The following is a 17,361-nucleotide window of genomic DNA, read 5'->3' as shown; positions in this document are numbered from 1 at the left end:
ATTGGCTGAACATACCTGATCCAGGTAATGAGCAGTGGGTAGGACAGGGATAGTTGGAAAACAAGCAGGACAGTGGCCCTCGAGGACCAGGATTGGGTACCCCCTGGATTACTGTATAGTCCTAACCAGCACAGGGTGGAGGTGGAGCCTGGGCCTTAGTCCCTGTAGGAAGTGATAGTATTCACTCTCCACTTTCTGAAAACTGAGCCAAGCAACATCCTTTTGTCAGACAACTAGCAGCTTGTCCTTAGTCTCCTGTCTTAAAAACAAACACAGATCTCTTAATGTCCATTTGAACACAGCTCAGTACTGATTGTTAAAATTTGACAGTAATTTTCATTGGAGTCTCTGCGATGATGTGTGGAGGACCAGCAGTGTCGGAGAAACATTCATGAATAATTACTTTGGCCATAAAAAGAAAAAACATGTATTTTAAAAGTTAAATATGGGCATTAGAAAAAATATATTTACAAGTAAATATTTTTATGGGGCAATATAAAGATGAATTATATATTTTTAAATACTAAATCCTCTATAAATACAAATTTAAAAAGGATTAAGGAATTCCCCATTTAAATGGTTAATTTCAAAGCAGTTCTTAAAAAGAGAAACGACTCCACAAACTGGACTAAACACAGTTTTAATTAGCCGTTTAAAAGGCTAAGTCCCTATTTGCTTTCCCAAGTCATAGCTGAAGCTTGGCTCAAGACGATGATGTTAGTGCTCTAGAAAGATGACAGCTTAAGAGACTTTTATTTACAGTTAAACAGTCCTGCAGATCTGGTCATCGTACAGAACCTTCACCACATCTAACGGACATTTGCACATTATAAAATGTGATTTCTACATGGGGAGAGTTCAAATTCACATGGTGCAAATTATGCAAAGTCGTTTATTTGTACAACGTTTTTTTTAAACAACAAAAATCCACAACTGGATTCCAGCTTTTCCGAGCTGCTTACATAGTAGTCGGTATATCCCGTCCTTTCAGACTGTAAGCGGTCTGTTCACTCTTTAGGGGCAAAATGCAACTTGATGACTTTTCCAGTATAGATATCATCTTCCACAGGCTGCACACATGGTTGACCGTCATGAGACCTTCAATAGTTTAGACTTCAGGTCCTCTTTCAACCACTCAGTGTGTCATCGTGTTTAACATACACATAAAAACAGGAAGTAATATGTGGTGACACGGACTCGTCCAGTTCTGTCCAGAAACTATTTGGTTACATTTTTCCCCCTGACAGAATCTCATGTAGTCTTCTCACCTTGATAAGCCATAAGAAGTGTTTCATTTCCAATTCAATGGGAATAAAATCAGAACGTGAGCTTTAGAAATGCAGAAATAGGTAGTTTAAGATGTAAAGAGGTTCAGTACATGTATCCAAAAACAATGGACACACATTTCTAAACTTCAGTATGTAAACATCCTGTTACACATTTTCTAATCTGTGCATCGTTCTGTGCCTTTGTTTTGGTTTTTAAAATAAATGATATATATATTTTCTGTACAAAGGCTTCACAGCCTCAACTGTTCATCCATTACATGCATGTTCAGAACCAAGTCCAACCCATTAAGAAGCTTTTAGACTGTGACTGCAATTCCAAAGTAAAGTCCCATTACACTGATGTTGGGCAGTCGAAGACAAAAATTGACAATTGGAGAAATGTGGATGTTTATAATGAAGCTTAGGGAAAAAATGCATATGAACTGAAATGACAAAAGCTCAGACAGCTCAGCGTAAGTGTAGAGGGACCTTAAGACAATTTAATACGACCTCTGAGCTCTCTTCTAGTTTTTAATATAGTTTAGACACAAATCTGAGCTCTGATATGGTTTAGGTTCAGCCATGTCTGCATCTGATACATGAGTTAGAGGATTATCAGCATCATGAGTTCATTCATAGCATCTTATGATCCAGAGATAAACCAGACTTGAGGTTTAAGGAGTCAAATGTCAGTAAAGTCTGTTCAATGTGATCGAAACAGGAGCAGTTAATTAGAAATGCGTCGTTGGTATTTAGCACTTCCTGTGGACAATGAAATGCGAATCCCTTTTTGGCTTTAATTTGATTGGTTGAGATAAAGCTGGTGACTTTCATATGGGAGACACTGTAACATCTGCAGAGTTTTCACAGTAAAAGAAACAATCCCCTCCAAACAGTTTTGAATCTCAATAATACAAGTTAAAGAAATCAGGTACAAAAAGAAACTTGTCATTCAATACTGTCAGAGGCCTAACGTGACTGCATGAACATTCACATGTGGTGGCAGAAGCAGATGATGGATATGTACATGTATATCTAAAGCTTATTCTCAGGTCAAGTGGAAAACTAGTGGTCGAGGTAATCCAGGTAAATGTTTGTCGTCCGATTGGCTGTTGGGGGCTGTTGCCTTGTGACGCAGCTGTAGTTCGGAAGTGGTTTGTGCTGCGTGTTGGACTGGACCTGACTGCTGGGTCAGAGTGAGCACAGGTTCATCTGAACTGTCGTGTAGCAGTTGTTGTTTTCTGTGCTGGGATCACTAGGAGCCTCTGTTGTACGGTTAGTTAATATGAGTGAATAAGACTACGCTGATGTCGGCACGACTGAGGGCTCACCCTGGTCAGTGACCCGATGACTGTATAGTGTTGATGAATTTAGACTCTCCAGTTAAAACTATTTTGACACATGTCACCTGTGATGATCATATTGTTAAACAGTGAAATGGTCTGAGAACAGACAGGATGTTTGATGTGATGTCAATTAGTGGCAAAGTGTCACTTTCAATCCTTGTGGAGACGCATTAACTAACTTTAACTTTAATTAGATATTACAACTACAAGTTTCAGACTGATGCACAGACGCAGTTTAAAGTGCAGGGACTAAGTGATAATGTGACACTAACATGGGTTTAAAACTGGAGTTAAGCTGACGACAGAGCAACAGTCCCCTCATGTCCCCACGTTTTGGTGTTACAGTAACAGAAATGAACCAAAAACAAAACTAAATTCTAGTTGTCAATGTCAGGAATCTGTAATTAAACAGTTAAACCTGCAGCAGGTCACAACAAAAGTCCATCCCCTTAAAAAGTCTTAAAAGGTGCTGGCATATCTTTTGGTTTTGTATTATAGTTCCAGAGCAGCTTTAGGACCAACTGTTCATTCTGTCCCATTCGTACATGTTAAACCACAGATTAATGTAAACTAGACTCTAGGACTGCACTTTGCCCCCAACACGTTTAGTACAAACATATTTGCCATTTGTTTTAATAACCTGTGCAGGAAAAAAACAAAATAAATATATATATATATATATATATATATATATTGTTGTATTGATGATGATGAGATTAAACTAAACTAAAAGTTAAACTAATATCATGTAAACAAACATACAGTTTAGAAACTTTAGATTCAGATGTAACTTACGTCCAGACACTGCACTAACGTTAAAAACAGAACTGAGACAAATGTTCTTAAGAGATTAATCTGCTGATTAATTTAACCGGTTAACACAAACAGCCAGTCCTCATGTTGGAGTAAAGTACCTGGATCCTTTCAGTCACACCGTCTGTTGAACCTCGTCTCTACATCTTATAAGCTGGAACCAAAATCATTTTTGTTTAAATAATCAAATATCTAAACAGTTTCTATTCTTCTTGCAGACTGACTAATCATTGCAGCTGTTATTTCTTTATTTCTGATGCCTCAGCTCATTAAGCACAGAAACCAGGTCGTTACTTACAACAGACACTAAATTTATACCCAAACATCATTTTCACAGTTTGGTGGAAATGAGTTTTGGGTGTTCAAGTTCTCCTGGTTTCAAACAGAGACAACAATATGACGCTATGCCCAACAAAAACACACACTACAATAAATAAAGCTGACTGTATAAATAGACTTCAAGTTAAAGTATTGCTAACATTAGTCTTCATATACTGTAATGACTATACAATATAAATGTCTGATTAGAAAAATCCTCTACTGCTGTATCGACAGTATATATTTATATATTTTCCACAGGATTTGCAAAGAAACCAGGTGAGTCTCACTCAACAACGCTGGGTGAAGTGGTGTTTATGAACGGATGAATGTTTCCATCAGCAGTTCATTGAAATAACATGTAAAAGTCTCTTGTTTCAGGGCTACATAACGCTGACCACAGTCAACGGTACCTTTTTGATCACGTACAGCTTCTCCTTAAAACACCAGCACAGTGCGTATTCACAGTCTTCTGACAGGTTTCCTGAGCTCGTCTTAAAGCGATGGCGTGAATGGTGAGAGCTGATCGTGGCGTGCGAAGGTGAGTGTTCACAGGTAAGGCTCTCCAAATGTCCTGCGACACTCCATGACCCCCGTGCTGGGAGGGCGGTCACAGTTATGGGTCAGTTTCACCAGGCTCGGCACGAGACGGTCGTACGCCAACTTGTATTCACGATCGAAGGCGTCTGAGAAAAGGACATGACATCATTACAGTCTCAAAAATGTGGGTGGAGTCTCTCTCAAATGTCTATCCTTTAACCCTTTACTGCCCAAATTTATTTACAATTATAGAAAAATAATTAGTATGTGCTGTCAAGCAGATACTAAGTTGAGATTGTCAATTTGAATACAGCACATACAACAGATACACATTTAGCTATGATGTAAATTAGTGACATAATAGTAATTAAACAGATTTTCCAGTCTCTGGTATGTAGATTATTTTATTGATCAGTCATGAAATTAATAATTATTGACACCGGGCTTTGAAATTGAATAACATGTTTCTGTTCAATCATTGCGGCTCCATCGTCAAATACGGCTTAAATACGTTCGCTCTGACTGAGCAGGTTTTTGTTCTGTCACAGCAGGACAGGCTCTGTGTTGTTTCCTACAGCTAAATACTAAGAAGAAAAATGTTTGAGGTTTGAGGAGAAGTCACAACAACAGTCCACAAAGCGTTAAGGTGCAAGATTTAATGAGACCTAGCGGTGAGATGGCGGCTCCTCATACCCAGTACCAATGTTTGGGTTATAGCTCGCTCCTGCTAACCCTCAGTGCTCAAAATATCAGCTGTGAAAAACGTACGGATTAGGACGTTACTACAGAATTACTGATCAACAGAAAAATAAAAGTGATGGGTATGTAGAGAAGATGAAACGATCACTCACCAATATCAATGTTATCTTTTCCCAGAGCCACCAGGGAGAGGAAGAGGATGTCTCTGTACAAACTCCTGAAAAGAAGAAGAGCAGCAATGAACGAATGGGCCTCTAGCCCAAAACAAGCCGCACGTCGAGTTTACATAGAGACAGTTTCCAGCGGTGATGAGTCCATAGAATTTCATTCTGAGAGGTTTTATAACAGGTCACTACTAACCTTTGCCTTTTGACCCCGAGGGTCTGGCCCAGCAGCTGCAGCAGCTGAGCCATCGGCCGACTGACATCGTTCCTCTGGATGCTCTTCACCACGCTGTACAGCAGCTCCTCGTTGAACGGCTTCTCCTCCTCCGGGACCGGCCGGGACAAAGGGTAACCCACATCTACTCAAACACACACACACACACACACGTAGAATTCAGCAATAGATAAATTCATTCAAATTCATGCATAGGACATGTAACAATAATGCAAAATGGGAATGATTCAATCATTGTCTCAGGTTTTCTTAGTTCGTTCAACTCAACACCTTAAAATTAAAATCTAAATAGTATTTCATGCTTTGTCCCCACAGCCATTAGACTGTTTAATAGTAATTATGTTAGTTATGCTATTTGTTATATGTTATTAACTGAGTGCCTTTATCTGGTAATTATATTTCAAATTTCTATGTAAAAGTTAATATAAGAGCTGCAGGACAAACTGAATTTCCCCCCTGGGGGGTGAATAAAGAGTCTGTCTATGCCCCAGATATCAACATGGCATGTCAATAACTTAACTTGATAGAAATCGGCAAATGTTTTTATTTCAAGTAGTAAACTAAACTGAACATTTTAGGTATTTGGACCTTTGGTCGTTATAATTATAGTAATTCTTAGTTCCAGCCCTTTTACCTGATGACATAAGGGTGGAAAAATAATCTCTAATAATAATCTCTTTAATAATAATCTCTTTAAAACAATTCTGAATCGATGCAGAAAAATTAATGGAATAAAATTGAATACTGACCATCATGCATTGCGTGGATGAAAAAATGGAGTAGCGCAAAATTAGTTCAGTAGCATACAGCATAAATAACCACAATTTAGAATGAATAAAGTTTTAATTTTATTAGAGCATAGATACTGAAATATGCTTCACAAAAGAAATACAAGTGAGAACGTTCACATGAAATGGAAAAATAGAAAAAGTAAATTCTTGACAGGTTAAATAACAGATTGTAGCTGAAAATCATGAACAGATGGTTAAGTTCAACCTTTTAAGAAAACATTTAGGTTTAGATCAATTAATTTTCCCCATTAAATTAAAATAATAATTTGAGTTTGAAACAGGAAGTCCACCAAATGACGTCTACATGCGCTGGCGCCCTGTGCTACGTCATAATGGGCGACACAAAAAAAAATAGTGACCGAGTGTGCGAAACTGTTGAGTGCACTATATAGACGACTATATAAGTGCTGCACTATATAGTGGATATATAGTGCAGCACATAGTGCAGCACTATATATTCTACTACTAGTTCACTATAGCAGGGGTGTCCAATCCTTGTGTGTTCAGTCCATTAGAACACAAACTCAGATGAGGGTGGAAGTGAGGGAAGACAAAGTGAAATGGTATCTTCCAGCTTCTGATTGGCTGAACACACCTGATCCAGGTAATGAGCAGTGGGTAGGGCAGGCATAGTTGGAAAACAAGCAGAACAGCGGCCCTTGAGGACCAGGATTGGACACCCCTGCTATATAGTCTACTGTGTAGTGCTGCACTGTGATAAACTATAGTAGTGGACTAGACTATAGTAGTAGAATATATAGTGCTGCACTATGGGGTGGACTACATAATCCACTATATAGACCACTATAGTCTACCGCATAGTGCAGCACTATATAACCTCCTATACAGTGCAGCACTTATATAGTCTACCACTCGTCCACTATATAGTCCACGACTATAGTAGGACACTATGTAAGTGCTATAGTGTAGACTATACACGTGCTGCACTATATAGTGTACTAGTAGTAGACTATATAGACCACTATAGTCTACCACATAGTGCAGCACTGTATAATCTCCTATAGAGTGCTGCACTATGTGGTGGACTATAGTAGTGGACTATATAGTCCTGGTGACTGGATAAAAGCATAAGGAAAATGAATTATTAGTACAAACACTGACAGTATTCAGGTGTGGTAGCATGATTAGTCTAGTGCAGTACTAAGCCCTGGAGCTACTGACACGCACCTTTAAAACTAATATTTGAATGTCCGTGTTGACAGTGGAGGAACAAAGTGGACATTCAGAGATGCAAACCCATATTCAAATAATAACCCCATATTCAAACACTGTATTTGAGACTGACAGTTTCACAAATCTTTTGGTCAAAACAATAAAAAATTTCATACTGGACAGAGACTTTGATTCCAAACACTGAAACTATGAAAGATAGAAGCTGACTTTCCACAGACCACACTACAATGCATCAAGCAAATAACACACAACACAGAGACAAAGCAGCCATAGCACAAACAGGACTCATCTGTGGGAGTCTGCAGCAGAGATGAACACTCACTCTCTAATAACAGGGTACAATTAAGCCCTGGAAGACAGAGAGTAGACAGAGCCTGTTAACATAAGGATTAGTGGACTCCCAGGAGGATCTACCTGTCTCCTCAATTACTGCAGAGACACAGAGATGTTAGCACAAGAGTCTGTTCATTCACAGTGATCAAACCCAGCTGCTGTTCAGCACCTCTCATCATAATATCTTGATATGAAAATAGTAAATGCTCAGTAAAACAGATGGATAGAAACACACTTGGTGCCTAAACCTGCGGTTCCCAAGCTTAAAAAACATGACACCACCTCTCCCCATCCATCCAAAACAATACATGACGCTGCTGCCACGTGTTAAATAATATATGCCTGTTCTCAGTAAAACGTTTTAGGCTTCACTGCTGTGGATTTGCAGATACTTACTAAACACCCTTAAAATGAATATTGAGTAAAGTTACAAACTAGTGATTTGTCTCTGTCTCCAGTATCTAAACTGTTTTACCTGATGATTTTAGAGAGAGCACTAAGTGTTACTCACTGTATGTGTTCCAGAGGATGTACAGAGGCTGGATCGGGTCCTGGTGCAGCTTCAGGTTGTCCCACAGGATCTGGATCAATACATGTTTACTGTCCTCTGACATCCAGTGACGAGGGATCTGGCAAAGAAAGGCACTGTGGGTCAGTGTGAGAACTTCAGGAGAAATATCCATTTCCACTGTTGTCAACTAAGACCAGTGCTTTTTAGGATTTCCTGAGCCCTGATTATCATCTTTACCATCTACAGTAAATAGGGCTAATTTTAATTCTAAAAAATAAAGTGACAAGTCCAAATGTATCAGTATTTGTTTTACAATAGATAAAATAAGATTCAATTTCTTTACTGTAAGACCAGGCACCTTAAACAGTAAGAAAGAAATGCAGACCAGCCTACTACAATAAACTGCACAGTAAGTACAGCTGAGGTCGGCTTCCAGTTTCATATTGACCATTAATCTTTGATAAACAAAAGTGACTGCAGCACTTTAACATCTCACCTCTGACCTATGAAATTAAAATGATCATTATGGATCATTTATTGGAAACTACTGCACAACATTTGTTTGTATGTTCGGTCTAGGGTCGTGTGGACAAAGTTTAGTTCAGTACCAGGATGTAGAGAGTTTTAGGATCAGGGCTAGAATAAGAATAAAAAACACATCATTTAAATGTGTCCTCATAACTACAGGAAATCCAACATGTGTCTGACCTGGGAGTCTCTGTTGCAGTGCTCAGACGTCAGGATGAGTCCGGGCAGGTTGCTGGGCAGGTCCAGCCGTCTGAAGTACCAGACCAGGTTCCAGTAGATGATGGGATGATGGTCCACCATGTCGGCCTCCGTGATTACCGGGTCTCCCTCATTCTCCAGCAGACTCTCCAGCTCCTTCCACAGGACCAGAGGGCTCAGGTAGGGAACTGTCACCGGCTCTGGATTGTGGAGCCGCCACTCCATACTCAGTGGGTCCTGGGAACAGATGGCAGGAGTGAAGTGAATTACTGTTGAGCTCTGTCACACTTTAGCAGTCAATGACAGAGTAAATGTGAGATGTTAAAATGATAACACTGAATCATAAAACCAGATCTTGGCCAGATAAAGACAGCTTGGCAGTAACACAGCCCCACCTGAGCCGTCAGGTCATTACCCTGAAGCTTTTCAAATACCAGTGAATCACCACACTGTATCAGAACAACAAACACATAACCACATACCGTAGTTTCATTGAGACGGCTGGGCAGGCTGCCTGACGTCGGCACACAGCGATTGGGTTGGAACGGTTCATCCAGTGGACCGAAGGCGCTGACGCTCCGGGCTATGGGAGCTCCAGGGGAATGCGCCCCCTGTCTGCGATCCATGGGGATGTTGATACCTTGAGTTCTCGATCGATTCCTGAGAATACACAGCGTAGACGGTTACGACAGCATCACAAAGACACTTTTATGCAGCCTGGTATCTCGGCATCAGGCACTGTTCTTCCCCCCCACATCCCCACACAGAGCTTTGTTAGGACCAGGTGCTGCACATCATCTCACGTTGCTCTTTTACAATGCAGATGGGAAGCATGTGCAAGCAGCTACAGTACGTCCCTACTTCAAAAGCATTGTGTCATCAGACAAAGTGGAAGCTGCATGAAGATGAGCTGGGAAAAATTCATGCAGCACATTTGAGAATGGATCGTAACGACAAGGAAAGTTTAGTTTTTTATATTCTGGGATAAAATCAGGGTTTCAGCTTAAAGCTCAGGACTGTTTGAGACCTCAGGGCAGCTGCTTTCCTCCTTTTTGAATACAGTTGTCAGTGAACAACTGATGAAGCTTAAGCTACACAAAATACTGTTTTATACAATATTCAGACCCTTTCACTCTTCGCATATGATGTTTGCAAAAAGATTTCAGAAGATTTTTGATACATTTCACCAAAAATTCTAAAAACATGCAAATCGTAGATCAACAGGGAAAAATGTTAATTTTATCGACTTAAATTTGGAAATATTTTCTGAAGCCAGTCTGTGCCTGCCATTAAGTACTGGAAAAAATAAATAAATGTGAGATAATGTTTCTGCACAATCACATTGAGCATTAGTTGAGCTGTACATCACAGTTGAGAGCTAACCAGAGGTTCAATAATACACACTAACTCATGGAGCTCTGTGGAGGTAAACGTTGTACAGCAAATTTGTAAATGTGTAGTCATCTGCTCAAATTTCTTAAATCTTGCCTGATTTAAATGTCATTCATAAGGTTTCTGTGAAGTCACCACCATGTATGAACAGCATGTAAATAAATGAAGGATGTTAAGGTGTAAAAAAATACTGACAGCAAGTACCTTCCAGCTCCTGAGCACTCCTGGACGGCAGTCACATGACAGGGAGGTGTCGTGGGACACGGCGTGGACAAGGTGGACGTCCCCGTGTCCAGACCCGTGGAGGCAGAGTATGATGACGTCATCGCCTCATCCACTGACGGACTGCCCTTCAGGAAAAGCCTGTGGATGCGAGAGAGAAGAAGAAGAATTTCACTGCTAGTGATAATTGTAAAGGCACAAGTCAATTCAATTCTGATTCTTGGTGTCATGAACCGATCCAGTATCTTGATCCAAAATCAGTTCTAGGTGGAATTAATTGGAAAGCTTTCTAAAACAGCGTAGCAGGGAAAGCCTCGTTATCCCAAACACTAAAGATGCAAAGCTTGAAATCAGGACTGTTTTGACAGCAGTGCCAAAATAAAAAAATCACTAAGACCAACCAGTTTTAAATAAAAACTCCATGAGGGAAGATAAAACACTGAATCCTGCAGCTCATGTGATAATTTAGCAATATGCAATAAAATCATTTCTGCCATAAACATAGTAAAATTGCATAATAAAATACACAATAATATAATAAAACACTCACACAGTGATATAGTCATGGTTTACCTGCCAGGTCCTCGCATGTCCCTGATCTCCACATTGAGGAAGGGCAGGAAGGGGTTTCCACAGAAGGGGCAGGTGGTGTTCAGGTTGGAGTCGTCCGCTGTCCAGCCGGCCATTATTTCCTCGTCGTACACCAGGCAGTCGCAGGTCTTACAGCGGGAGCAGCTGGAGATCAGCAGCTACAAACCGGAGATTTGAAATGTTTACACACTAATTCTCACTCCTTTATCTTGATGTTATGGATTTTATTGCATGTTTTTGTTGAACCACTTTTGAAAGCTGCTGTGTAAGTTTTAACATTATTATTATGATTTCAAGTCACATGCACATCCCAAACACTTAAACTCACATGTGGGCATCTGCTTTTTGCATTAGTTTGATAAAATGAAAAGATCTTCTCTATCAAACATTTATGGTTTTCCTAATCGTGCGACCCATTGCTGAATTGTTTTTCTACTTCTGTCTTGCAGTTTTACCTCCATGGCATAGTTGTTGAAGATGCTGGTGTTGCTTGTGTAGCGTGAAGAGCCCAGGTCTGACTTGTCTGGCAGCGGGAAGCCAGGGGGCGACAGGAGACACCCTGCAGGAGTATGAAGAAAGGATCCAGATATGTGCCAACAGATCACAAATCAGTGTCAACAACGCTTCATATTTACTGACATCAGTCTCAGAGGCACGACCAGCATCCTCCACTACTGCTTTAGCTGAGAGGTGTTTGTTAGAAAAGTCAGACACACTGTGTTTAGTGACCTTTTAACAGGCAGGCTCGACTTTTTTTTGTTGTCTATTGCTGCTGTTTCTGTCAGTAAACTAAAGAACTGAACATTGAGTTGACTGTGACAACATTCAAATAATCCAAATACAAATTTCTCAATAAATCTAAATAGAAAAACTGAGCTCTCCTCTTTAATGCTACAAAAAACAAGAAGAAAACAGGAGAAGGGACATTATAAACACGTTTTAACAGAGCTGCAAATAAACCTAAAGACAGGACGGTACGTGACTTAAAATATGAATTTCCTGTACAGTTTTTCTTTTTTGTGTTATTGTTTATTCTTGCAAACCCTTTGCTTCAGATTTATGTGACAGATGAGTCACATAATAAATCTCTGTTTGGAATTTGACATTAGAAACTAACTGTTTTTGTTGCATGGGATGAGAGGCATTCTTACCAGGAAGCAGAGACGTGGGTCTCCCAAGGCTGGGGCCTGCAGTAGGACTGTCCAGTCTGCCGCGGATGGGGCTGGGTCTGGGGCTCCTATGAGGCCCCTGGGGGCCAACAGGGCCGTTCCTCTGGGGAGAGCTCTGTCTCTGCCCAATGTCGTCCTCATCCAGCAGGGAGGAGCCGTCCGGATCTGCAGCACCGAAGGAGGACACGCTCAGACGGTCGCTGTGACAATCCTGGGTGAATGAAGGAGCCAGGCGGGTTAATGTTGTCATGGACTTTATCAAACTTACAGCTGTCAAGGCACTCAGGTCCACAAGAGGGCAGCAGCACTCAACATGTCTTGGACTACTGCTCATCGGAGCTGGAAGTCTTCTGCTACCATGCTCAAATACAGCCGCACCAGATTAATGAAGGTTTTAGTCTATTTACTAAAAATTTACAATGCATTACTGAGACGTGTCCTTTTACGATTAAAGTAATATACGATGGGTTACATCTCTTCGGTGTCATATATTTGGAGAACTATTGCTCTTCCAGAACATAAGTCACAATTTTATCTAATCATGGGGCCTAGAAATAGGTGAATGGCTCAAAAGAGGTTGGAAAACTTAACTTTGACCTAAATTAGCACACAGCAGGAAGTTCACTTTGACAACAAGTCTCTGTACCTTGGTAGGTGTGGTGTATGTGGCGAGGCGGGAATACCAGCGGCTCGCCTTCTCCGCCACACCCTTCCCAGCGGAGAACATACTGGTCTTGAATACGTCCAGCGTTGGTGTGAGCAGAGTGTCCAGAGCGAAGGAGGAGGAGGGTGAAGACGACACCAGGCTCGTCCTGTCCGACCTCTCTTTGTGGGGGCTGGGTCGAGGGCTGGGGCTTGGCGTGACGCTAGAGCTGCGAGAGGGCGGCAGCGACCAGGGACACTGGTGTGAGATAGTTTGAGAGGGCGAGGGCGGGTGGTAGGTGTGAGAACGGGTTACTCCAACAGTCTTGAGCGAGGAGGTGTGGGGCAGGCTGGCTCTGCGGCGGACAGAAAGCGAGGAGGGGTGGAGGAGAAGGGGGCTTGCTGGAGTCTGCAGGTCCAGACTGGGCGTGCGGCTGCTCAGTGGGCTGCCCATGTGATTCATGTAAAGCTCGATCTCCCTGGCGAGATGCCTTTGGGCACCTGGCGTTCCATCCTCCTCCCCCTCCGGGTACCGGTCCTCGTTTTGCCGCTCAGACTGCGACTCTGCCGCCAGCAGGGACAAAGGGTCGTAGCCCGTCTCAATGTCTGTGCGCTTCACAGCCCCTCTGGACATCACAGCGCTCATGCCACTGTAGCTGACGCTGCGTTCAACCGGTTTCTTGTGACATTTTTTAGTTTTGTGAGAGCTGACGCCAACACCTGCTGCAGGCTTGTCTGAATGCAGGTCCTCCAAATTAAAAATAGTATCAGTGTTACTCCTGTCCTCATCACTGGAGTCCTGTCCCTCCGCCTCCTCTTCCTCTTCCCTGTGATCACCACCTTTGGCAGCTCCCGACTTAGCAGCCTCCTCCTCTAACCCACCCAGACCTAATGAATGAAGCCTCTTACTCTTGCTGAAGTTGGCACCAGAAAGAATTTTGGCATCTGCACCCAGGTGTCCTGCAATCCTATCCGGGTCAGTTTCACCTTGACTCATGCCCAGGCCGAGGACGGTGGTGCCACTGCCGCCGCTGCCCACCGTGTCACCGCTGAGGCGGCGTCTCCTCACGCCCTGCCAGTCAAGAGCCAGGCCGCTGCTGGTGCCGCCAACCACGTCTTCCAGGGCACTTTTATGTCTCCTGAGCAAACTGTTGGTCTGGACCTCACCGATCTCATCCAGGGAGGAAGTGAAGAGGAGCCCTGCAACATGGCCTCAAAGAGAGAGAGGGGAAGAACCAAGTCACTTGCCTGTAGGTTTGTGAACTGTGACCAAGGTTTTTCCCAGATAAAAGGAACAAAGGCCGATAAAATCAATTATCTATATATCTGTATCTATTTCGTAAGTTTTCGTGCTCACCTGTGCTGGCAGAGCTCTTGGGTTTACGCGATGAATCGTCATATGGACAGCTGCTACGAACAATACCACGGGGTCTGAAGGACGACTGGACCTCCACGTCCAGCTGAGGAAGGCAGTCTTTGCTTCCCTTGGTGCTCTCTGTCTCTGACACTACAAACAGAAATGATAAATTAGGTTCAAATCTGTCTTTCTTTTTTTACTATGTGCACAGCTTGAAACTTGTTCTTACAAAACCCATTGAAGAGCAACATTCATCTGAAATGCTCTGATGCATGAAAACCCAAAAAGAATGAATCATCTCTGGAAGACAAAGATCAAGGAAGGGGGAATCCTGTGTAGCTACAGCCAAGTTATACGTTTTCTTTTTTGTAGAAGCTATAACAGACAAAAATATCAGGCAGTATCAGATCAGACACTTCACTGACAGGAGCTGCAGTCGCTCTCCTTCTTGCAGTCTTTGTCAAGCACAGAGTCCTGGGCACTGGGCTCTCCTCTACGGACCTCCTCCTTGGACAGAGAGTTATAACCCAAATCTGACTGATCTCCTACAGAACAAGGGAGACAGAAAGACACAGACTAAGAAAAGGAGACACAAAAGAAACCTCAGTCTCCTGATATGAAACCACAAACTCACATACAATATACAGTAACATCAATAAACAAACTCAGCAGATGAAGAATCTGTGCAGAGGAAATCCATAACTTTCAAGATGGCACCTCGCTCCTCAAAACAGCTGCACTTCAACATCACTGGACGGGATGTGCTGCCTCTGTTTCTGACAACAGGTCAGGGACAGGGAACAGGTTGGGGATGGACCATTAAGTGACTTGAAAACAAACAGACTAACGTTTGTATTGAATCCTGAAGGGGACGGAGCCACTGGGGGGATTTAAAGATCACAATACTACGAGTATGTTTGGGTGACCCAGTTAGGAATCTGTCACATTCTGCTCTAACTTCAGCTGGGACAGGGATTTAACATCCATGTACTTGTGCATGAATACTTCATTTTTCTATTGAACTTCGCCAAAAAAAAAAAAAGCTTTTGGCCTAAAAAGTGTGAATATATTTTCAAATTCCTCTGTGATAGGAGACGTAAATGAAACTTACATCAGAGGGAAAAAAGTGAGGCGTCTCTTCCCTTTCATCTCTAAATTCTGGGCTATGGCAGGGAGAGGAAAAGCAGCTACGCTGTGCTGGGTAAAGGAATCCTCCTCAGGGAGTGCAGAGACAGACACTCACTGTTAGGAAACAAACTGCAGCTTCACAGCTGCTAATGAATTTGAGTCTAGAGACTTGATGTAAAAAATAAAAAAATGCCGTTACTCCGGGCTGACTCGTCCATCTGTCTCTAAAACTTCCCCGGGTCTTCAAGCAACCGGCTGTCTGATGATTTGTCCTCCCCTCTCATCTCTCCCATGAACCTCTTGGGCCATCATCTCTGACTAAAGCATGAGGCCGCGTCATTCCAACTATAATAATCAATGACCCACACTCCAAGGTCCTTCCCTCCCGTCTTCTCTGCACACGAGGCGAAGTCTCCTGCAGAGGTGCCATCTCCATGATTAAAAATGATTTCCATAATCAAAAAGAATGTGGCTGTGGGTAATTGCTTGTCATAATTGACAATGACAAATCACTCTGTGGTGAGGCGAGGAGTGAGAGTCAGAGAGAACAGCAACAAAGAGATGAGCGACAGAGCAGCGGCACACTGTGCTGTGTTGGAAACAGAGATGACACAGTGGAGGAAAAAGAAAGGCAAGATCACAGGAACGGAAAAGTGTGAGGATGAGAGGGCTGCAGGAGTCAGACAATAAAAATGTCCAGAGCAAATAAGACGAGGCAGAGAGACGCAACCAGAGAGAGAGAGAGACAGGCTGAGGTTTACCTGGGTGGACGGTGGCTTCTCTGAGCTCAGAGCCCCCCCAGTGTGAGCAGGCCACCGGGGCCCCGGCACCCACGCTGCTGCCCCAGGGGCCGCCTGCATGCAAGGGCAACACAGGCAGGGCCAGAGTGAAGGGCAGGGTCAGGGACAGAGCAGAGCAGACACCACAGTCGCAAAACCAGGGGGAGACATGGATGATGACAGGGATGAGAGGAAGGTGGAGAAATAGACGGAGGAGGGAAGGAGGAGGAGGAGGAGGAGGCCAGTCAGTGAGTGGGCCAGACGAGGAAGGAGGATTAAAAAAAATGAAAAAATGAAGAAGATGGCTGCCCGTGAAAGATGGAGTAAAGCGGCAGCCACGTTGAGTGTACCTGTGCTAGATCTATCATCAGTGGGGTCTACTCTGACGGAGTCAGTGGCGTAGGGGCCCTGCTCGGTCAGGTTAGGGTCGGCAGAGCTATCCAAGCTGCCGTGACTCACAGCGTCCACGTCGCTGCCATCTGCCCAAAGACAACAGGGGGTTAAAGGAAGTAATTGAAGTAATTCTTTCTATTCTCCTAAACCTGAATCCTGAATTTCCCCTCAGGGATTAATAAAGTTTCTCTTAACTTATCCGATATGGGGCAGGACAGGAGAGAGTGAGAACCTGCCATGTGTTATAAATTATCAGACGTATCAGACGCAATATAAAACTACATGGTGTGTATAGTTTTATAGGAACCTGTGTCTCTTGCAAACTGACTTTTCACTGCACTCGGGTATGCATCATTAAAATGACGGGTCAGGGGTTTTTAGTTAATGGTTCCCTGTGGGAACATCTACATCATTTAAAGAAAAATCCTCAACTCATCGTTTAGGAGCAGAGTGTTGACGACTGGGAGCAGGGAGAGGAAGCAGGGATCAGCAGGACAGGAATCAACATGCTCAGGGTGCAGGGGGTTAAATATTTGTATTTCATCGTTTTACCTTTCAACTCTGATGGTCATTTATTTGAAAATGACAAATCATCATCCCTTTAGATTATTATTATAATAATAATAATTGTCCAACTGACCTACTAAAATGACATGATTTGTTTTATTTGCTGTCATTCCCTGTATCCATTCACCCTTTGAGAACCTTCTTGCAGTCTCAGATGACGTCAGTCTGTTTTAAATGCATTGT

At 42.7% G+C, this 17,361-nt stretch overlaps 1 protein-coding gene across 8 annotated transcripts in view; it reads right to left on the bottom strand.

The window, feature by feature from the left end:
• Window positions 1-830: 830 nt before the first annotated feature.
• LOC113137927 (C-myc promoter-binding protein-like) overlaps window positions 831-17,361 on the bottom strand; it is a 52,894-nt gene continuing 36,363 nt past the window's right edge. For 3 of the 8 annotated variants that reach the window (XM_026319926.2, XM_026319930.2, XM_026319931.2), the window contains 14 exons: window positions 16,569-16,697; window positions 14,737-14,856; window positions 14,312-14,461; window positions 12,959-14,166; window positions 12,295-12,523; window positions 11,599-11,702; window positions 11,126-11,301; window positions 10,526-10,693; window positions 9,421-9,598; window positions 8,921-9,175; window positions 8,213-8,330; window positions 5,345-5,507; window positions 5,137-5,201; window positions 831-4,431 (listed from right to left, as the gene is read on the bottom strand). In XM_026319926.2, coding sequence (XP_026175711.1) covers window positions 4,295-4,431; window positions 5,137-5,201; window positions 5,345-5,507; window positions 8,213-8,330; window positions 8,921-9,175; window positions 9,421-9,598; window positions 10,526-10,693; window positions 11,126-11,301; window positions 11,599-11,702; window positions 12,295-12,523; window positions 12,959-14,166; window positions 14,312-14,461; window positions 14,737-14,856; window positions 16,569-16,697 — 3,200 coding nt within the window. In that variant the 3' untranslated portion in view covers window positions 831-4,294. Of the gene's footprint in view, window positions 4,432-5,136; window positions 5,202-5,344; window positions 5,508-8,212; window positions 8,331-8,920; window positions 9,176-9,420; window positions 9,599-10,525; window positions 10,694-11,102; window positions 11,302-11,598; window positions 11,703-12,294; window positions 12,524-12,958; window positions 14,167-14,311; window positions 14,462-14,736; window positions 14,857-16,568; window positions 16,698-17,361 lie in introns of those variants that run through there. The other 5 variants (XM_026319932.2, XM_026319933.2, XM_026319927.2 and 2 more) reach the window with 4 other exon arrangements.

Source organism: Mastacembelus armatus, chromosome 3 (genome assembly GCF_900324485.2).
Source record: "Mastacembelus armatus chromosome 3, fMasArm1.2, whole genome shotgun sequence".
NCBI lineage: Eukaryota > Metazoa > Chordata > Actinopteri > Synbranchiformes > Mastacembelidae > Mastacembelus > Mastacembelus armatus.
The sequence above is the reverse complement of the archived record's forward strand: the minus strand, read 5'-3'. Positions and strand labels throughout refer to the sequence as shown.